This window comes from Sinohyriopsis cumingii, chromosome 9, assembly GCF_028554795.1.
Source record: "Sinohyriopsis cumingii isolate HCF-2022 chromosome 9, ASM2855479v2, whole genome shotgun sequence".
Taxonomy (NCBI): Eukaryota; Metazoa; Mollusca; class Bivalvia; order Unionida; family Unionidae; genus Sinohyriopsis; species Sinohyriopsis cumingii.
In genome coordinates this window covers 54980957-55005042 of record NC_142969.1, presented here as the reverse complement: position 1 = coordinate 55005042, position 24086 = coordinate 54980957, and the positions used below count along the sequence as shown (strand labels likewise).

General features: G+C 35.2%; 1 protein-coding gene across 3 annotated transcripts in view; it reads left to right on the top strand.

The window, feature by feature from the left end:
• LOC149791848 (TBC1 domain family member 5-like) overlaps positions 1–24086 on the top strand; it is a 151261-nt gene that overhangs the window by 2092 nt on the left and 125083 nt on the right. For all 3 annotated transcript variants that reach the window (XM_089970356.1, XM_089970357.1, XM_089970355.1), the window contains exon 2: positions 23178–23353. In XM_089970356.1, the coding sequence (XP_089826482.1) occupies positions 23209–23353 (145 nt within the window). In that variant the 5' untranslated portion in view covers positions 23178–23208. The remainder of the gene's footprint in view (positions 1–23177; positions 23354–24086) is intronic.

The window sequence follows — 24086 nt, the reverse complement described above, 5'->3', positions numbered from 1 at the left end:
ACTCTTCCAAAGATTGTGGTGGCATAGAAGAATTTAGACAGACCACCCTGTTTTAGCATGTATGTGATGTGTTATGCTCTATTTCAAATCGAATGGTGTTTAAATAATTTGTATGCAAAACAAATTAGTTACTTTTAGCTACATTTGATGAAGCTAACCTGAAAATTCACTGAACTATGTACATGGCTATCATTCGTAATGCTTTGCAGAATGATTCACAGTATAGGGAGAATTGTAGGCATTGGACCAGAATAACATCTGACCTTGTTTCAATACTGGTATCATAGTCTACATCAGAAAACCAAAAGTTAATTTTAGAGTAGACATTTTTATTGTTTACGCTTTCCTAGCATCCTAAATACCAAACTGTGAAACAGCACAAATAGAAAATTGATCTGAACCAAAAACATTTTTAACTTGGGCAAGACTGGCCATTACTGGAATACTCCAATACAGTATTGGTACCACTGCTGGAATATTCAAAATACATATTGCATTAGACCACTCGGCCACTCAAGACTGGCCATTACTGGAATACTCCAATACAGTATTGGTACGACTGCTGGAATATTCAAAATACATATTGTATTAGACCACTCGGCCACTCAAAGCCCCTATTGTATAGCAAGTGTCATAATGCATAGCTGTAGTAGCACTTGAAGGCAATGTATAATGCTATATATGAATTAAAGTTGAGAAAGAAAAGAAAATTAAAGAGGTTTATGCTCTTTATTAAAATTATTAAAGGTTTTAGCACTGATCTTTGGTTTAGTATTATGCATCTGCTTGACGTTAGGTAATCCTTCAAGAGACTTAGACCAGAGGGTTACTTGTATTCATCCACATTGAAATCCATGTACAGGTTCTGGAAAGAGTATTTGAGAAAGTGTGTAACTTGATCTGGTTAGCATCTGAGCTAATTTCAACAGTGTTATGGAAGTCTGCACAAAAAATAAAGAGTTTTGTTACAGTTCGTTACAATGTTGTGCTTGTTTGCATCAGCTTGTACAACAACACTCATAACAATACACCGGTACATGCTATTCCCAATTTAAAATGATCAAGTGTCCAATCTTGTATGTGTTTAAAATGTCAATGGTTTATATAGATTTTCTATAAACATTTGTGGGGAAAATTTCAACTGTAGCAATAACTTCTGGTTTTTAGATATTGACTTTCATACCAGTGTTAAAATTGGTTCAAATGTTAACAGGGTGAAATGCACATAATTCTCCCAGATATCTACTTTAAGACCTGCAATGGAATTTCGCTGACAGTGAACAGTAAACCAAAAGTAATCTGAAATCAGAGTCCCTTAAGGGATTATATCAAGGTTTGGTTTAACAGCAGAACTTGGAATGTGTTTCTTATGGAATTGGAGTCTTCACTTTAGCTAGCTAAAAGTGGTGGTTTTCAAGATATGTTCTTGAGCCAGTTCTTTTCACCATCTTTGTCAGTGACATTCGCATTGTGGTATCCAGCAGGATCCAGAAATTCTAATACTATGGTTTAATTTGTTTTTATGCATCTTAATTTTGTGGTTTCATAAGAAAAGAGATTTATGGCACTTCATGGATTTTTGCTGTCAAAGTTTGCATATTTTTATGCATATATGCAATCGACTAACCTCTACAGAAAACCAAAGTATAGAATACAAAAGAAGAAAACTATTCTGACTGCAAATGACGGTTACTTCAATGGTTAAAACAATACTATCCCCTGTAATTCATGATCACACTGTTGTTTCTTTGGAAAGCAATGTACCTTGGTATAAGGCAAACACACTTGTATTACAGTACATTTGCATGTTTCTCCTTACGTAACAGTGACAGACTATTATAATTCTGCTAGCTGCAATATAAAGTATACCAGTATAAGGCAGCCTCACCTGTATCACTGTACACATGTACATCTCTGCATAAGTGTTTGAACTTTATTCATTGTAGGACCATTGTAATTTGTGATCATGGCGCTTGTTATAATGTAATATACCCTGGTTGAAGGCAGCCTCACCTGTGTCACAATTATTGCAGCTCTGTGGACTTGATCTAAGTAACAGAAAAGAGTGAAAACCACCAAGTTTTGTAAAATTCAACAAACAGTTTATTTTCTTAGAATACAAAATGAAAATTTAAGAAGAACTTAACAGTACATGTATTGTGAATTAAATCATAACTAGACCAAAATGTTCTATCACCAGTCCTAATGAATAAAGTTCAAATTAAATTCAGCGCTGTTAGAAATAAGATCCAGTATTGAAGGTGTTGATGTGATTATCATCTTGAATGTACTAATCTACTAGTGCCCTGAAGTGTGATGATGTGCTTACAGTCTTCCAATTAATCAGTATAATATAAGAATAATAATAATAATGAGGACTTTATTGCTGGTGTATACGCATAGGTGAGGTCGGATAGGTATGTTGGACTAGAGTCCGACAGTGAAATGTAGCACAGGCAACAAATTTTTTGTTTGATTCTGGATCGAATGGATAGCCAGTGTAGGGTACAGAGCAGCAGGGAGGTGTGCTCTGATTGTGGTACTCTAAGTATGATCCGAGCAGCTGTGTTTTGAAGTTTCTGGAGCAGATATTGAGATGAACCAGAAAGAATTGAGTTACAGTAGTCCAGTCTTGAAAGTACTAATGAAAGAATAAGTGTTTTAGTGGCATCAACTGAAAGATATTTGCGAATTGAGCTGATCCATCTCAGCTCAAGATATGCAGCCTTGCATATGTTCATGACATGTTGGTGCAATGTGAGAGTACTGTCCAGAGTAACACCTAGGTTTCGTACTGATTGTGTGAATTTAATGTTGGTGTTGCTGACCCCCGTGGAACACCACAACATAGATCAACTGGGCTGGAGTGTATTCCATTTGCAGAAGCAATTTGTGTCCTGTTGACCAAGTAGGACTTGAATCACAGTAAGGCTGTATCATGAATGCCAAATACATGCTGAGATGGTGAAGTAATATATCATGGTCTATTGTTTCAAATGCTGCAGACAAATCAAGGAGGGTGAGGACTGTAATCTTTCCGCTATCCAGTACAGAGAGAATGTCATTAACTACTTTTAGAAGAGTAGTTTCAGTACTGTGGCAAGGACGATATGCAGATTATACATTGCTAAAAAGACTTTGAATTCAGATGGGATACAAGCTGGGATAGAACAACCTTTTCTAAGATTTTTTATATGAATGGGAGATTAGAAACTGGGTGGTAGTTCTTTAAATCATTATGGTCTAGTGTTGGTTTCTTCAGCAGAGGCTTTACAATGGCAGTTTTGAAAAATGATGGGAATTTCCCGGATGAGAGAGAGGTTTTAATACCATCAGTTGGTGAAGGCAATACTGGATCTAAGCACTCAAGCAGCAGTGATGTTGGAATTGGATCAAGTTCACATGACTTTGGTGCATTCTTCATCAGGATTGTACGTACGAAATCCATAGAGACAGGTTCAAATGCTGTTAATGGTTGTTGCTCAAATTCTATATCCCAACTGTATGGTGACGACGAGTCAATTAAAATTGTGGTGTCAAGCTTATCTCTAATGGTTTGTACTTTGTCACGGAAGAAATTTGCAAACATGTTTGGAGGTCAGCTGGAGAGAAGGTAGTTGAAAATGGTGTAGATTTGTTCCTTGACATTAGCTTGTTAGTAATCTCGAAGAGTTCTTTTCAGCTGGAACTTTCCATGATCTTAGTAGTGTAGTGGGCTGATTTCACTGCATGGACTATATTTGTGACATTCTTCTTAGTGGCTTTATAGATTTGCTAATGAATAGTGAATCTGGTGGAAAGCCAAAGCCTCTCAGCTTTACGGTGGTCTCTTTTAGCAGTGCGAAGCTGGTCCCTAACACTGCAATACCATGGAGAACACTTTTGAATTGATACTCCGCACTTGGTAGCTGGGGCATGTTTGTCGAGCAATGAATGCAGGCAGTTATCGAGTTGTTCTGCTGTAGGAGGTAAGCAAGTTGTTAGGTTAGCTTAGATGTCGTGCATTAGTTTGGTTCCATTTATCATACGGAGGTTTCTCTTCGTAGCAGATAAAGGTGGAGGGTCAGGGACTGATACGTCAAGATGGCATATAATGCAGAGGTGATCTGATGCATGGTCATGGGATACCAGGGAGGACTGTAGAATGTTATCATCAGGTCTGTGAAGAATCCAGTCTAAAATTTGACCATGTTTATGGGTGGGTTGGTTAACTGACTGAGGTTGAAAACATTAATGGAATCTATGAGTTTTGATGTGTTTTGGTTTCTGGGATAGTCAAAGTGAAAGTTGAAATCTCCAAGAATAATCAGGTTACCACCTATCAAATTTCCATACTCCAGGAGATTCAGAAACTGCTCCAAAAAGAGAGATTCAGCCAGCTTGTTTTTTCTACTAGGAGGAGGGCGGTATAGGCAGAAAAAATGGATTGACCTTTGCTCTAGTGTGAGTGTGGTTTGGACTAGTTCAGACTATGTATGGTCGAAATTGAATGTTGTGATGTGGTTAAGATGTCATTGTCTGTATTCACTATAATTTTAAATTTTATATTTTTTAAGTAAACAAGATTATATTTTAAAAAAACTCAGACACAAAAGAAGAGCCAGCCATGATGTAGGTCCAAAATTTGTTTCTAGAAATTATAATAAAGAACACATTAAACATCAGGTAGAACAGGTTCTTCATGGGAGAAAATCCAGTATCCTAGATCCAAATCCAAATAAACATATTTAACTTTATTGATAATGATCTTAATATTTAACCCACGCTCATAGGGAAATATTGACTACATGTATGTATTTTGTGGGTACAAAATAGATGTTACTGGTCAGGTACAACATGGACTTGATTTTGGACAAGATTAAGTCCAAAATACAATTATACATATAATCATAGAGAAAAAAAAACTAACAAACAAAACAAATTAAGTATAGATACCATAACACAGTACACATGTATGGATCTCCAGAATATCATTATAGTTAATGACTACCTTATTAGAATTCTAGGATGCATGTTCATTTGTGAAAGAGTGATTTTGTTACAAAGAAAAACAAAAATAATGTGAATTCACTTTCAATTTTGGGTACCAGTTTTTGAATATTGTTTTAGTTGCTAGAAGCCACATACAGTAAACTTGGAGAACTCTGCAATCACACAAATACTTTGCATCACTCCTGTGGCTTGCTTTGTGCAGTTATAAAGTGTTCTGTTGTCTGTGATCCAGACTCGTCAATTTGTGACATGAACACTTGGCATCACTCCAGGGCCTTGTTCTGTGTTCACTCGTCTGCAGACCACTCCGGTGGCCTAGTGGTTAGAGCATCTGCCTCAGATGCGGGAGGTCATGGGTATGATCCCCAGCTGAGTCATACCAAAGACTTACAAAAATGGTACTTACAGCTGCCATGCTTGGCACTCAACAGTAAGAGCTTAGTGTTAGGACTGGTCGGCCTGGTATCAGGATAATTTGACCGGGTGAGGCATCATGCTACATGTCTACAGTATGATGCCCCAGTGCTAGACATCACTATAAACTGCCACACTGCAGACATCATAGTGATATGACTGAATTTTGTAAAAATTATGTTAAAAATCCAAATCACATACACACACTCTTGTCTGCAACATGGAAAAACTCGTAATTCAACACTTGAACCCAAACGCTTGAAGGGCTTCAAGTTTGTCAAATTCTACTGTAGTTAAAGACTTTTCAAAAGGGGCAGAAGGTATATTGTTCTCAGGGATGGTTGAATTTGGGATATGTTTAAAAAATAAAATCTAGTTTCAAAAATGTTGATCTCCCATCCAAATATTAATTAGTATGTCCCTAAATGCTGTTTTCTTACCAAACTTTGAAAAACAATATCTGAAGAATTAGTCTGGAGCAACTGCATGACATGCCATTGCAAATCACAACTTTTTATGAAGCCCACATTAGTGGCAAGTGAGACATAGAATGACAGATATCACTTTTCCTGCATCTCTTATGCCCAGATGGAATCTTTTGTTTTATGGTCATTTGCCAAGCCCCATGTGAACCATTGAGCAAATCTTCCTTTTAAAACCTCACACTTAAACGACGTTTCCACTTGCTCTAACTTCTGCAGGACGAGGAAGTAATATTCATGTCTCATCTATTGACACTGGCTGTGTCTTATTCTGGTGGGTTTCTTCCTTCTCTTAGGGAGGTAGAGCATTGCAACTGCAGGTTGTGCCCTCCCATTATGGAGGTTGATCATTGCAACAATAGGTTGTTTTTCCCATTAGGGAGGTAGAGCACTGTAATGCTGTTTAATGTTTTTGTTACTCTCAGGCACAATATATGGCTCAGAGAGACATCAGCCTTCTATAGATGGACCACTCCCTCTATGGCAAGTACAACTCAGTTTCTCTGGTTTTGATCAGTTTGAAGAGAGTATCAGATTACCTACCCAACTGACAAATTAAGCTACACAATAGTGGCCGGAGAAGTAATTGCTATTAAAATTTTGGGTTTTTTTGTGGTGTGGTAAACTAATTTTATTTACGCAATTCTTCAGCCGCTATTGCCAAATGTCCTTCTCCCACTCTGCTCTGATGTCTTGTGTAATTGTTGTCTGAAAAGATGACAGATAATATCTACCATCTGCGCATATCCATGTCACATATGGAGTGGTGTGCAAAAGGTCATACTGACTTTTCTCCACTCTGGGGGAGGATGTATTCAATTGAATGGATGGTTTTTGGCACAATATATAGGTTAGCTATGCAACTGCAGCAGGTAAATATTGCATAATTAGAATTATTTCACACACACACTCCCCCCTGAGAAAACTACATGTCAGTATGGGATTTCCAAAAGAAATTTCTGTGATGCCTTTTTGATTGTAATGGTGCCATGATGGCATCCAGTATATCTAGCCTTGTTGATTGTAATGGTGTCATGCTAGCATCCAGTATATCTAGCCTTGTTGATTATAATGGTGTCCTGCTGGCATCCATTATATCTGGATAATGATAAAAAAATTAAGGTAAATTTTGTTATCACTGAAGAATATCGGAGATGGTCCCAACACTCAGTATTTAAGAAATGGTCTTGAATTGTTGGAAATATTTTTTGCCAGTGGAGCATCAGCCCCATCAAGAAACTCTTGTTCAGTTTCTAATATTTCTTAAAGACTTTGATAGAGTCTCACCATTTTGGGCATTTATCATTACGAATCTAAGACAGTTAATTCAGCAATATGTCTTCATGACTTTTGATTTAAGGTCACACTTATAGAAAATTGGCCTTACTTTTTTGTCATAGTTTTCATTTGTTTGTATTTCCTAAATGTCTTGCAAGATTTGTTCATATTTTGGATGAATCCTTTAATGAAGCTAACTAAATTAATTCTGCAACATTCCTGTTCAACCGTTTGATCATGGGTCAGACACACAGGTCTCAGCCTTATTATTATTGCATATTTCACTACCCTTGATACACTACCCCATTCATGCCCATACTTACCACAACTCCCAGACATTAGCCCAGGGCTACTTCAGAATCTTTGCTGTGTTGTTTTGCATTGACTGCATAAATTAATCATTTGGACAAAAAATATCTGAAAATATGATTATAATTGAAATTGGTATCTTACCCATGATCCTGACCCATTACCCCAGGAGTGGAAGCCAGGAATGATGTCCCTCATGCAGATGGCCTACAGATGCAAACTAGGGCAGCATACTGTATGTGTATATGCAATTGTAAATTGATTGACAAAATGTGGCCTGTAACCAATATTTATCTGTAAATTTTGGGTACATTATAGTGTGTGGCTTTAGATCTCACTTATCTGGCCCATGCTCTGATAGAAGTTTCCCATGCCTGATGGAAAAGGATACCATATGTGCTTGTGTATATGTTGGGTCTAGCTGCAAATATAATAGACCTTTGATCTGACAGTATATGATGCAACAGCAGATCAAAATCTTAGTTGTTGGTTCTATTAATTAGTCCAAAGAAACTACTTAGACTCAATTCTCCCAGCACATTATGAGACTGCAGATCTGAGTCATTTCATTTTGCAGTTAGATCTGGCTTACAAGCAAGTACATACTGTAGTTTTGTGACCCCCCCCCAGTAGTATAGGAGGATGTAATGGACAAACAGACAAGCAAGACAGACAGACTGAAGGCATCACAATATACTTTTTAAAATAAAGTATGTGGAAAATTAATTCACTTTTCCTAAGCTCCATAGTGATTTGTCTGTTTCTCCCAGTATATGAATTTCAATATGGGCTAGGCATGGCACAACACAGTCGTGAGTCATCATCTGTTCCATAAACTGGACAAATTTGGTTTTCATTATTGATTATACTCCTCCGAAGAAATCATTAGTGCAAGCCTTTTGACCGATGCACTTCACAATTTACTCATAATATTGATTTTTGATTACAAAAAAGATTTTTGACTTGTTTTTTTTTTTTTTTGATCACCTTTTTATAAAATATCTTACCATAAAGCTATGATCAGCCTTTGTTTGTTTTTTATTGATCTTATTCTTAAGTTTGACCTTTACTTTGGAACTGTGATGGCTTCTCATTTGTGGTAAGTTTCTTATGATCATCATGTTTCTTCCTGGTTGGTTGTGAACAGTCTTGTCTTTTCTGATTGACTGTCTTTCTGTTTGTATGCGCACTCCGAATTTTTTCCCATTTTGTTGCACTTTAGACTTATAGGTTCTGGTAAGATTTTTGTCATTATCTAGCTGTGATTCAGTCGTAGGTGGCCTTGTCTGTCTTTATACCTGTCAGTTTATCTGTTCATAATTCAATCCATCTCATGGATGAAAACTAATCATACAGTTTTCTCCATTTAATTGCAGAGTTTACACACTCTACAACTGCTGATGACTTCTCTTTTTGTATAAAATTACAATTTTCTTCACCATTAGATATACATATCAATGTCTGTCTGTTTGTCTGTCTTGTGTAATGTAATCTCTACTATCTACCTGTACCTTATGGCTGATAATTACTGCATTTAATACCCAAGACCCAGTTTTTTTTCTTCTGACTTTGAAATAATTTCAGTAGCAGCTGTAGCACTTTGTATAAAGTTTAATTTTATTGCAATACAGTCCTCAGTTTATAACATATGCACAGTGTTAACATATGGTTTAGAGACTCATCTAATTTTAGGGTGATGGTGTTTAGGAATTGCAAAACAAGATATCACTTGTATATAGCTTATTTTTCCAGTTTGCTTTCACAATATACATGTTACAATTTGTTCTGTTGAGAAAAAATATTCCAGTCCTTAATAAGTCATTTAAAAAAATACTCTTGAATGAAGAAACTGACAACCTCCAACCCACCCTTTCTCTTGCTTAACACATTAACCCTGGTGACGAGTTTATGTGGCAGGAGGTAGTAGCCTACTGCCGAGCTCTGTAGTGTGTGTCAAGGTCATGTATGATACACTAAAGTGGGTGGTATTATAGAAAGGTAGACAGATGTAGATCTACAAAGATACCAAATAATCTGAAATTTCTAGTTGCACTACAAAACACAGAGAGAAAAAACTCATTTTTGGAGCCAATTTTTTTCTACCCAAAAATTCGCCTGTGGTCGGAATCTGATTTTGTGTCCAGATTTTAGACTTTTTGGTCTCAGATCTAAGGCAGACCGTTATGAACTGCAAACAGACAGATGAACCTTTCCAAAAAGTAGGATAAGATGGGCATTTGGAATAAAGAGTGGTCTCGATACAGAAATAATGGGTCTGTTTAGCACACACATCCCCCCAAAAATGCAATTTGTTACCCTTCTGCTCATGCACAAGCCAAATAGCCAATGAAAAACAATGTTTCTAACACAGCTAGGCATTGTTATTCGAAGATCACCTGGAAGTTGGTGTTTTAGGATGTATTCAGAAATAGCTTTCAAAATGTCTTTCCCTCCTCGAATTTCAGATGAAAACGACAAAAACCTCCTGAGGGTAATGTGTTACTAAGCCATTTAAATAAGTAATCTAGAATGAAGAAACTGGCAACCTACAACCTGTCCATTCTCTTGCTTAATAAGTCATTTAAATAAATACTCTAGAATGAAGAAACTGACAACCTCCTACCCAACCATTCTGTTGCTTAATAAGCCATTTTTTACCCTTCTGCTCATGCACGAGCCAAATAGCCAATGAAAAACAATGTTTCAAACACAGCTAGGCATTATGTTATTCGAAGATCACCTGGAAGTTGGTGTTTTAGGATGTATTCAGAAATAGCTTTCGAAATGTCTTTCCTACTCGAATTTCAGATGAAAACGACAAAAACCTCCTGAGGGTAATGTGTTACTAAGCCATTTAAATAAATAATCTAGAATGAAGAATCTGACAACCTACAACCTGTCCATTCTCTTGCTTAATTAGTCATTTAAATAAATACTCTAGAATGAAGAAACTGACAACCTCCTACCCACCCATTCTCTTGCTTAATAAGCATTTAAATAAATACTCTAGAATGAAGAAACTGGCAACCTCCTACCCACCCATTCTCTTTCTTAATAAGCCATTTAAATAAATACTCTAGAATGAAGAAACTGACAACCTCCTACCCACTCATTCTCTTGCTTAATAAGCCATTTAAATAAATACTCTATAATGAAGAAACTGACAACCTCCTAACCACCCATTTTCTTGCTTAATAAGCCTTTAAAATAAATACTCTCGAATGAGGAAACTGACAACCTCCTACCCACCCATTCTCTTGCTTAAATGGTTTTACCCTTACTCTGGAGACCTTATGTCCATAAGAATGATGGTAATGGTGGAACTGATTGACTGAGTGTTTAGTTGACAACAAGTGCTTCAGAATAGAATCCTCAGGCCATAAGATCTTTGCTTGCGTGCTGACAACTTGTCACCAGAAATGTGCAGCTAATGCTTATTTGCTGAGAGAAATAATTATTCAGATTTTTAGCAAGTTCTTCAGTTCAAGCAGACGACATATTGTAAATCCATTAACATTATTGTTGTTGGATGCGTCTACATATTAATCAATATTAGGTGTTGGCAGATGGGAACTAATTACATTTTCAGTTAAATATAAAGCAGTCATGGATTGATAAAATGACTTTCGTGCCTCACTGGCAAGTTTTGTATTACAAAACGATGTCTCGGTTTTTATCCACAGTATAGTATATCTCATCGTTTGACCACACTAAACCCCATACAGGATTGAGGAGGTAGAAGAGGTCCACTGCATTCACCTGCTTGTTGTAATAGGTGAATAATGAAGGAAGAAGCTGTGGCAACTATATATTTATTGTGTCAGTAAGTGTGACTCGAATAGTGTTGGTTTGAATTCTACCACTGGATCAGCGGCTACCATGGAGTGTCGTTGGCAAGGTCCTTTACTCCAGTGGCTTCAGCATTAATTAACCTACTTAACATTTTTGTGCCATAAAACACCAAACCAAACTTAACGTTCTTTAATATTTTTATATACATTGTACTACTGTCATTATAATTATAAAATAATTTGTAGATGAAAGCACACAACTGTTTTCAAATTAGGATTCATCACTACAAAATAAAGCTTGGGGAGTGGGGTTTGGGACAGTTGTTGCATACAGTTTGTGTGTAAAATGGGGAATGATAACTGAGAAATATGTTGGAACAATGCTGCCTTGCTACAGACTTATTGTAGATTTCGCAGGACATTAAAAAAAAACAATAAGATAGTTATATACCTTTTTCCTTTCTTGAAATGAAAATACCAGTTGATTTCCATGGCGACATTGCTTGAAGAATATGTTTGCAGAATATTGGGGTGAAGTATCCATAACTTTGGAATTTCAAATGAGTCTGTTGCAGCTACTGTACAGATTTGAATAATCTCTAGATGTGTTGGTTCAACATAATAGATGTAGTGCTGTGTGACTGGTGGCTTTAATTATTGATAAAATGAATCTACCATATTTACTTCCATTTAAGTCCTGTCCAGTTACAAACAGCATAGGTGCTGATCTATCAGCACACAATGCACCAGCAGAGCAGGGTCTCTGTTACTTGTTCTATTGCTTATTCCTTGCAACTGCATCAACTTGGATGTGTGGGCAGCTTGCAATTTGATCCAGCATATAAGCAAGTATATACTGTAAATAATAAACATACTGGAAATTAGACATCACTATAATAGTTTTATGGGAAGGTGGCCATGATGAGATATGAAGCTCATAGAAATTGTTGCTGTTATAGGTACTTGTTTGACACTGACATCCCTTTGACTTATTTCCCAGATTCAAGTTTTATTATTTTTGACTTTTGTATCTTGGGACAACATATTTATTGGGACACCATAAATTAATTTTTTAAGTAATTTTTTGTGCACTGTATGTTCTGGGACACATTGTTGGGATTTTTTTGGTTGTAAGTTGTAGGAGGTTTAATTCATTCGAAAATTACATGTCAGAAAGTGCACTAAAACTTAAATTTCATTTAAAATTTATTAAGCTGCGTACTTGTGATAAAACTCTTTAATCCACTGCAGCACAATCTCATCAGCCCAACCCTTTCACAGTTACAATCCATCCTTTTAGTACATGAATATTTCTTAGCTTCCTCATGTTGTGAAAACTTATATTACAACATTTACTATGAAGCAGACACTACAAGGAATAAAGTAAGACTTTCTATCTTCATGGAATTCCTACACTTCTAACCCACTTCTTATCGACAGTTCATCCAGGAATAAGATCACAAGTGCACTGGAGTTTATCGATGTTAAGGATCATGTTGTCAGTGAAGCCATCCTCTCTTCTGACCTTCACATATTTATCAATGATTTTTATTTTCTCCTCCATTAATCTTCTGGGAGATGCAGGGTCATCAATGTCCATGCACAAAGCACTAGATTGTGTCACATTATAAACTTCAATTTTCAATTTAGTTTCCCATGAACACTGGTTAAAAGGAACCAAAGTTTGCTTTCCTATCAGCCAACGTATATTTTAAAAAATATCAGCAAACTTAAAAGAATCAAAAGTCAGATTGCGAGGTTGGCTTGCTTTTTACAAAAAAATCAACCTTTGTATTTGATATCCTGGCGGTAGGTTCAAAGAATGAGTTTATTGCTTGCTGCAAGTTGTGTTTATTCTCCACCTGGGCTTCTATTTGCTTGCCATCTGGAATCATTATTGATACAAACTTTCATTGTTGTCTGCAGAGTAAATAGTATACACAGTAATAACTTGTTTATATAATACTTGACCTGAATTGACTTTATTTTATTCTGTGTAAACAACTATCAGTGATACATAGCTAAATTATTCTCTCTGCATATGGGTTTAAAATCAGAATTATTATTAATAGAAGTCAATATGTTTATTTGGGTCTAGGTCTAGGTTTTGGAATTTCCTTAGTGTATTTGACGTAGTCCAGGTTCTGGTCAATAATAAGAACTAATATTTTTATTTTGTAAACATCAGGATCATTCTAGAAGGTTATTTTCCATTAGATAATAGTTTTTCTATATATAGAAAATGCTAATTGTTACCAGAGGTCAAGTAGAAAACTATATAATATTGTAACTGAAAGGATTTTTCAGTCATGCTTTATGTCCTAGCTCAATCAGATTGCATTATATGCTGTGTCCAGTTATTATTTTGGGCAGGAATCTATTTTCTTCAAATTATTGAATTCAAGTGATTGTTTTCTCTGGAAATACAAAAGAGCTCTGATAACATCCTTGGATAGAGACATTCACTGGAATTTATTGATAATTCAAACCTGAAATTATATTACTGTGGTTCAACAAAAGTCTTTGCACGTCAATACATGTACTCTACAAGCTACTACAGACACATCATCACCTTCAGTTTTGGATTTAATTTGGATTTAATTTGGACTTCTGCTGAATTTTATTCAGGACTTTAAATTATTAAGACTTGAGTCTGTATTTCTAGAATTATTTGGGATTTGATTCGTAATACCATAAGTTCTGTTTTATTACATTTTTACTTTGTATTCAAGGGAAATAAGTTGTTTGCTGAATTTTACAAAGCTTGTTGCTCTTTGCTCATTTCTGTTACTTGTTTTAAGAGCATAGACTCGTAACACTATATTCATGTCGAATTGTTGTGTGTTATGTGATATACACTTACTACAGTATGGTTGCGTATGCTACATATATGGAATACATTTTTTTTTAATGGTCATGATGAAAAAAGTAAGAAATGATAATGATACAAGGATAGATTCTTTCAATATATTTTCAGATAAGGAGATTTTTTAATCTATTTTATTGCAATATACAGTGGTGGTGGTTCAAATTTAACAAATTTATTTAGGTTTTTTTTATTCTTGGGACATATGACATGGGTAAAAAGTTTCACCGTAAGTTATGACAGGTAAAAAAAATATTTGAATGTATCCCAATATATATATGGTAAATACAGTAATGGAAGGCAGGTCTTTATGTCAGATGTTTAAAACAATATAAAAATTTAGAATAAATACCTAAATATTTGAAGTATGGCATATTTTATTCTATTTTGGGCATATGTTGAGATGAATTGTAGGAATATGAACTTAATTGGATTAAGGGATACTGATTACAGTACTGTATGTTTGGGTGACAAGTCAGTGGGGAATAGTTTGAAATAGCTTATTTTTATCCTACTATAAGTAGATACTTCAAAGCTAAATGTTAGGAGTAATGGCAAGTGCATATTGGGGAGCAGACTGGAGGGTTTTACCCTGACTGTACAATACTTTTGTTAGATCTGAACTTGACTATGGCTACATGTATCTATACCAGCTTGTAAACCATACCAGCTTGATTCATTATGATATTAGTAACTTGCACATTGCCAGGGAACTTAGAACTTGTCCAACTGAAAGCCTCTATATCAAAGCAAGTGAACCATCACTTTATCTCATCCAGACGAAACTGGCTTTTAAATATGCTCTCAGATTGTCCTCTGATTTATCTAATTCTTTATATAATATCAACTTTAGGTCCAAATTACAATCCTTGTGCACTTAGGAACCAAATTTCATTCCACCTTTTGTCATACAAATCAATCTTCACCTGGAGGAAGCTAAACTCAGGGTTGCAGATAATTGTAAAATTTCTGTACTCAGAAATCACCACATTGGTTATCAAACATGCCAAAAATAATACCAGATTGTTTGAAGTAAAAAAAATTCCTTAACAGATCCTCTAATTTTCCAGAGTGAATTCAGTTATGTGTCAGGAGGTAGTACCCTACTTCTGAGCTCTGTAGCGTCAATGTCATTTAACATACACCAACATTTTTGGTATTACAGAAAAGTAGACAGATGTAGCTATACAATGGTATGAAATAATCTGGACTTTCTCCTTGTGTTAAAAAATACAAAGGGAAAAACATTTTTTGAGACCCGATTTTTTACACCTGAATATGATATATTTCTGTAAAAATATACTTTTTGCAATATGTTGTTGGTTCAGAATGAACATGATGATAACTAACCTATCTGCACTTTCATGAAGGATTTAGAAAACCAGACCTGATTGACCTTGAAGCCAAGTAAAAGGTTATTGTTTGCATTTTTGTACTTGACCTATGTTATGAACACAGTGACTTTTACTTATATAAGTGAATTTTGACCAGACTTTCTTGTACCTGTATCTACATTCCAATAAACAAGTTGATAGTCAGCACTTGGATTATGAGGGCAGAGGACTTGACTGCAGTGGTATGTGATTATGAGAACACAAGGTAGTATGAATGGATTTGTATCAAAGCCAATTTGAGGATATATCTGAAGAATACCTTGAGTGATGAGAATTTAATAACTTGTTCCACCCTTCCAATGTATCATTTATAGATGCAGCCAAACTTGTATGCCTTGAGTTTATGAGTGAAGTTGAATGAGTTTCTAACCATGACATCAGGTTCAGTGCCATTTCAAAGAATTTTGTACTGCACTTGAATTTGTTTGTACAACTGTTTAAAGTTTCTAGAAATAGAAAAGCTTCAAATTATATCTGTTCCAAAACCACTCATTAGGATTTGACCAACTTGATAATATCATCCTGGTGAAGACCTTTCAGCTTGGTACAAATCATGGCTGTCTGCTATTGAAAATGGCTGCCATTATTAAAAGTATAATACTTTAATCTGTCTTTCAGAAACTACTCAGCAAGACATTTCCAGATTTGACAGAAATCATTTTGATTGCTTTAAAACCTGTATAAATAATGTTGATTTGTTGTCAGATCTGACTGCCATTTCTAAAAATGGAACTCCTTTAATTGACTTTATACAATGTGCCAATCATCCATCAGATATGGATGCTGTTACTAGAAACAGAAAAACCTTTCTTCCAAGTAACTGCTTTACAGAATTTGACCAGATTTGACAGAAAGTGTTCTTGCTTGAATTCCATTATGATTATTCTTTTAATACAAATTATGCCACTCTGCCATCCAGTGTTGCTGTTGTTACTAAAGGAATATTAACAGTCACACAACTTTATCTCAGGAAAGTGCAGAAAAGATTATGATGAACGTTGACATAAAGTTTCCTGGCTTAAGGGCATTTTTGTAAATGATGAATAATGTTGATTGGTGATCAGATGAGGATAAAGATAAAAAAAACATATAATTGTTTCCATAATATATGCAATGAAAAACAGTGAATAAATTTCAACAGAAAGCACCTAGCTGGCCATCTTGCTTATGGCATTTAGGCAAATGTCAACTGGGTGAGCAATATAAGGCCTTCTTGGGTCTCTTGCCTTCAGCCTTCAGAAATACTTTACCAAGCATGATAATTGTTTAGGACACATGAAGCCTGAAGAATAATGCTGAGGTTAAAACGGCTGTCTTGTGATGTTTATTTTCAGAAAGAATTAATGACAGTGTAGTTTGAGACACAGTGATATTACACTGTAGGACCAGTTTAAATGTACGATCTTGTCTTTACAGTAATAATAATCATAATCATAAAGTCTTTATTTTCAAAGGGCAAGTTTTACAAAACTAGTCTTCTGTGAGGCCTTGTGCTATATACAGATATTTTGAAGTAAATGTAGAAAGACGCATTGTAGCAGTTCTTTACAGCTTCATACAAGGAGAAGTCAAAGGAGGGGAAAAGAATAGAAAACTATGTGGTATTGTGAGTACAGAAAAGGGAGAAAACTGGAGGAATGAAGTAATGTATTTATAAATCATTCAGAGCTATCATGTTGCCATTTTCTTATATTTTGATAAAACGCTTATAATGAGGGTGCGTTTTAGGTAACTGTACCAAATCACTGGGCCTGAATATGAAACTTTCCCTAAATAATTTATTTTTTTGTTTTGTTGAAAGTTACATGTAACATCTACTTATTATGTATTATTTTGTTTTGTATACTTTTCTTTGGACATTATGGGTTAAATGGATTGGTTTAGGTTAGTGTTTTATACTGTTGCAACATGGATAGGTTGTCTGTTGCCAAGGCAATTGAAATAAAGTGACTTGCCCAAGGTCACTCCATGGTACAGTAGCTTGCACAGGCTGATGTGCGTATTGTTCCATTTTGTGTTAATTTTCATCTAACTACAAGAGTCATTAAAACAAAAATCATTGCATGGCTGATGTCACCACTGCCTTTGTCTGGAAAGATAACTTCATCACGCCACCAACTAATGACAGTTGACCTTGAACAGAGGACAATGATAACGTCTCAACTAACTTAAGAGACAGTGCATCCTTGCCATTTGTGGCAGTGATAAACCCACAGACTTTAATGTTTTAGTAGATGATAGAATATTTTCAAGGTTCTTCTACTTTATTGGTTTCAGTTCCTGGTGCTGCATTGTCATTGATATGAGTCATACCAGGGATTCCTATAGAATAATCAGCATTTTTAAATTACTGTCAATATTTGACTCACTCAGTTTTGAAGTAAATGACAGTAAAATAGGCGATATTAAGGTCTGTACAAGATTACAGGGATTTTACCAGACAGCTACTGTCTGTGCACTCAGGCTCTTGTATTATTATTATTAGATGAATTGAATTATTGCTCATTTTCATTCATACATCTCATGACAGTTATGTTGTTGGCTTAGACATTGTCTTCATCAGTTTTTTGTTGGCATCAACATAAGTATCCAGAATGTGCACTTCTCTACATGTTTAGTCCTGTCACTTTATGAATGTATTCATCTTGGAGGATACTACTCACTACAGGCAAAAGTAAGTGACAGTGACCTACTTTTCTTGCTCTGTATACTTTGCAGGATTTTAGGATTATGTCATGGCAGAGCAGATAAGAGACAAAACAGTTCTGTGGAATTTGCTTTATTTTCTACATCTTTACAGTGGTAAGTTGAAAAAGGTTTTTATAGTACTGTAATGCTTAGATAACTTAAACATTTCTCATTCTGTTGTATTATTGTAACATTTAGATAACTTAAACATCTCGTTCCAGTATTGGTCATAACTTGAATGACACAGTCCATTATACACATCACATATACAGTATCATGTCTCTGACCTACAAAACCTAACAACCACTTATTATGACTACAATCTTAAACTAAGTAATAGAAAAGTGCAGAATCAACAAGTTTTGTAAAATTCAACAAATAATTTATTTCCCTTGAATACAAAGTGAAAAATTTAAGAACTTAACAATATTGCAAATTAAATCCCAAATAATCCTAGAATTTCTAACATAAGTCCTAATGATTAAAGTTCTGATTAAAGTTTAGTGATATTTCAAAGTAAATCCAACAGTGGAAGTGTTGATATGCCTGTGATTGCCTGTGTTGTAATGATGTGCCAACAATCTTTTGTTGAATCACAATAATACAATCCAAGAATATGTCTTTATTTGAATTTCATTATAAATCCAAGTCTCTGTTTCCAATGATGTTATTTCTGAGCATGTTGTACTTCCAGAGAAGAATAACTTGAATTAAATAATTTGAATGAATAAATTCCAACCCAGATGAAAGAATGGACACAACAGTAATACAACCACTAATGTTCAGATCTTATAACATAAATGAATAATTTCTAGATAAACAAGATCATATATATATATATATATATATATATATATATATATATATATATATATATATATATATATATATATATATATATATATATATGATAATGTGATCCCCTTCCCCACAAATTGACTTGTCACCATAAAGTTGTGATACAGAATTTCAGTGGCAACCATTAGCAGCATTTGAACCTGTCTCAATGGATTTAGTACATACAGTCGTGATGAAGAGTGCACCAAAGTCATGTGAACTTGATCCAATTCCAACATCACTGCTGCTTGAGTGCTTAGGTCCAGTATTGCCTTCACTAACTGATGTTATTAATACCTCTCTCTCATCAGGGGAATTCCCATCATTTTTCAAAACTGCCATTGTAAAGCCTCTGCTGAAGAAACCAACACTCGACCATAACAATTTTAAGAACTACCACCCAATTTTTTCTAATCTCCCATTCATATAAAAAATCTTAGAAAAGGTTGTTCTGTCCCAGCTTATATCTCATCTGAATTCAAATTCTTTTTAGCCATGTACAATCTGCATATCGTCCTTGCCACAGTACTGAAACTACTCTTCTAAAAGTAGTTAATGACATTCTCTCTGCGTTGGATAGCGGAAAGATTACAGTCCTCACCCTCCTTGATTTGTCTGCAGCATTTGACACAATAGACCATGATATATTACTTCACCATCTCCAGCATGTATTTGGCATTCATGATACAGCCTTATTGTGGTTCAAATCCTGCTTGGTCAACAGGACCCAAATTGTTTCTGCAAATGGAATACACTCCAGCCCAGTTGATCTATGTTGTGGGGTTCGACAGGGGTCTGTTCTTGGACCTGTTCTCTTCATTTTATACACTCAGTCGCTCTCAAGTGTCATAGATCATCATCCAGTGTCTCACCAATTGTATGATGATGACACCCAAATATACAAATCTAGCCACCCAAATGAAGTTGATGCTAACATCCAAGGTGTAGAGAGGTGCATTTCTGATGTGAAATTATGGATGACACGTAACAAGCTGCAGATGAATGATGATAAAACTGAAGCCATTCTGATCACAGCAAAAAGACTTTCTCAGTAACATCCTTTACCTCAAACAATAAATATCAGTAACACCAACATTATATTCACACAGTATGAAACCTAGGTATCACTCTGGACAGTACTCTCATGTTGCACCAACATGTCATGAACATATGCAAGGCTGCATACCTTGAGCTGAGACGCATCAGCTCAATTCGCAAATATCTTTCAGTTGATACCACTAAAACACTTGTATGTTCATTAGTACTTTCAAGACTGGACTATTGTAACTCAAATTCTGTCTGTTTCATCTCAGTATCTACTTCAGACACTTCAGAAAGTTCAAAACACAGCTGCTCGGATCATACTTAGAGTACCACGATCAGAGCACACCTCCCCGCTGCTCTGTACCCTACACTGGCTATCCATTCAATCCAGAATCAAATGCAAAATTTGTTGTCTGTCCTATGTTTCACTGACAGACTTCAGTCTAACATACCTATCTGACCTCACCCATGTGTATACACCAGCAAGATACTTACGCTCCTCTTATGACGTTCTTATACTCATTATTCCCACTACGAAAATGAAGTCATATGGACAACGTTCTTTTGCATACCAGGTCCCAGCAATGTGGAATGAATTGCCCAGTTAACTTAGACACAAAGACACAGTGATCCCATTCAAGAGTTTTCTTAAAACTCACTTATTTCAACTGCAAGAACAAACTTAAAGACCTAATAATGTTCCCTACCTTAAATATTTTCAGCATGTTTTTATGTTTTTTAATTTCATGGTGTTTGTTTTTTATGTAATAATATCATTATATATGGGTTTTTTTATGTTATAGGTGCTATCTAATGTTGTAAAGCACTTAGAGCTTCTAAAGATTAGATGCTATACAAGGTTCTCATTATTATTATTATTATTATTATTATTATCATTATTATTATCTGGCCATTACTAGACTCCTGGGACAGTGTGGAATTTGACCAAACTTGGTATTTTACTTGTTCATATATGTTAGTCATCTGCAGCAACAGTATTATTTGGATCCCTGCTCAGAGGTCAGGGTGGAGGGTGGTGATCAATAGGTCATATGTACTGAAATGTTATTATACATGTAATTGCATTAACCTAAGTGAACATTGTTATGGCTTCCATAGCAACCATAATGTGTGTTTTCAACTTCTTTAGAATGGCTGAACCAATTTTGATCAAACTTGATATGAATGTTTCACATGACTTGTTATGGCTTCCATAGCAACTGTAATGTAATGTGTTTTCAACTGACCTATGAATGTTTCACAGGAGCACAGGACTGGGCAACTTTGTTCAGGGCATGGTCCAGATAAGTAACTTAATAGAACCGCACCCTACAATGTAAATAAGCAGATAAAATCTGGTTGCTAACCATAGTTTGCCCATTCCTGCACTATAAAAATTTTGTAAATGGTAGTTTCCCTGGCACTGTTGTGGCTTCCTTAGCATTAACCAGCTGGAAGACCTTTTCTCTTTTTTTTTCTCTACAGTGACAGAACCAGTTTTTATCAAATGTGGTAGGACCATTTGTTAGGAAATAGCTGGAAATTATCTTGACATGGGTGTTTTTCAACCCAAGGCACCAGCCTTCTGACACACTTGCCTTTTAGACCAGTGTATGCCTGATGAGCAAGAGCAGGTGCACTTTAACCTCTTGTTTACAATTTATTTTGTGTGACCTAACTTGATATAATTTCAGTTATTGGAGCAAGACACACACTATATGTGATGGATTGCAGGTTACAAGTTCTTGGGTAGTTTCGGGTTGAGGCATTAGGCACATTGAAAATGGAGGGAAATTTGAGATGTTGAGCCATTGAAGCTGCTCAATTTTAGCTTCATCTTAGCTTTGTATTCCTAAAGAGCACTGTTATTATGAAAGTATTGGTCATTTAAAAGGCATTATTGCCATTTCTAATGCATCCGTCAAATTGATTCTGACAAATTAATATTCAGATCATTTTTACAATATGAATTTACAGACAGTATTTAATGCTTCCACCTGCATGTTCAAATCATTTATTGACCTTTTTACCAGAAATTTTTCATTTTTGTAAGATGTTAATTTTTATTATAGCCTGTATTGTCTTAAAAATGGATACATGGCCATACTTGCCTTATGACAGGAAATGCGTTATAATGAAATACTTTATAGTGAGAGAGTGGCTTAATTATAGGAAAGGAGTTGTAAACATGGGGACATATATGTAGGATGCTGTCTTGCAAAATATATGTTGTCATAAAAAAAATTGTGCAGGAGGTCCATCTAGTAACAGTAGAAGTAGCATAAATAATATAAAATGCATATGTTACGTGCAACACCTATGGCCAAAATAAAAGTACAAAGGTTCATACTCATACACTATCAGTAATGTTGATGAGTTTGTGGCCTTGAGTGTTGGTCATAAATGGATAGCTATGAAATAAAATAGTTTGATGTCATCTATGGCCATGGTAGGTATATGAAATATTTTACTTGCACAGTTCAGGAAACTTTCATGAATTAGTGGTGTCGAGTGTTGGTCATAAATAGATAGCTGAAATACAGGTTATGGGTTTGATGACATCTGTGACCCCATTAAGAGTACAAAATATTTTTCTTGAACAGTTTCAATAAACATTCATGAATTAGTGGTCCACATTGTCGGTCATAAACAGATTGCTCTTAAATATAGTAGTCCCAGTTTTTACATAATTTGTGGCTACAGTAAGAGTACAAAGTGTTATACTTGTTCATTTTCAGTAAACATTCATGAATTAGTGGTCAAGAGTGTTGGTTATAAACAGACAGCTATATAAAAAAACAAGAGTCCTATGTTTAATATCACAGAGGTGGTTTTTGTATATATTGAAGAGTTTTGAAAAATGGAGTTCCAAGATTCACAAGTATGTTGCAGGTAAAAATAGAAACGATGATCACAATACATCAGCGATAGTGGTGTGTCCTTGGGCAAGGTACTTTACCTCAGCATTAAATAACCTATCTGCGTTGGTGTGACATAAAAACACTCAACCAAACAAAAAAAAGTATATACAATTATATATATTATATATATGTACTCACATACTTTTTCACTTGTTTTGTAGACAGACGACTGAATGAATGAACTTGTAGGAGATGCTGAATCGATTGCGGTCGCTGAGCAAAGGCAAGCTGTTTCCAGAGAATGGTACAGTGGAAAATTCAGCTGAAAATTCAGCAAAACACAGCAACACAGAAGACATCTTGAGTGCCATAGACCAATTTGGGACAAAAATTACCAGTAAGATGCAATTTTGCATGTATCTCACGTCCATTTATTAACTGTTGCTTTTAGTTGATGATGTCATGGGAGACAGGTGTTTCTGTCAGAATTTTTTAGTTAAGGCCCCTGTTTGACTTTACAATTTGATTTGCATATTGAACCAAGCTCTTTTCAATTGTACCCATTTCACTGGGGCAACTATCTCACATTGGCCCATTTCTATTTATTAAGGCATTATTTAACAGAGGGTAAGATGTCGACATCTTATCATGATACTGTTATCAGCATTTTGATTATTGCTTACTTTATTTGATTACTTAGTTTAGGCATGTTTTACTGTCTTTTAAAGAAGCAAAGGAATTGGACAGCAGTTCTTTTACAATAACAAGAGTACTATACAATAATATACATATAGATGATATTTCGGCACAGTGTACTGAATTTGTTATATATAGATTTTAAGTAATTCTTTGTTCAAGCAGTGTAATAAAGTATTTGCAAATCTTATATAGTTGGCTTACATTATAATGCTGTTTGTAAAGGTCTTTTGTTTTCTTAAAGAACTCAAGTTTTTCGTAGCCATAAAGGAAAGAAATTAGATTTACAGATTTTATGAAAGGCTTTATTTACAAAGATCCAGGCCAATTTGATTGTCAACATTTTCTGACAGAATTTTGTCTTTTGTATTTGATGCTTTTCAAAGGTCTGTTTTTTTTAGTCCTGTTTGTGTATGTGCAAGCATTATGTCACA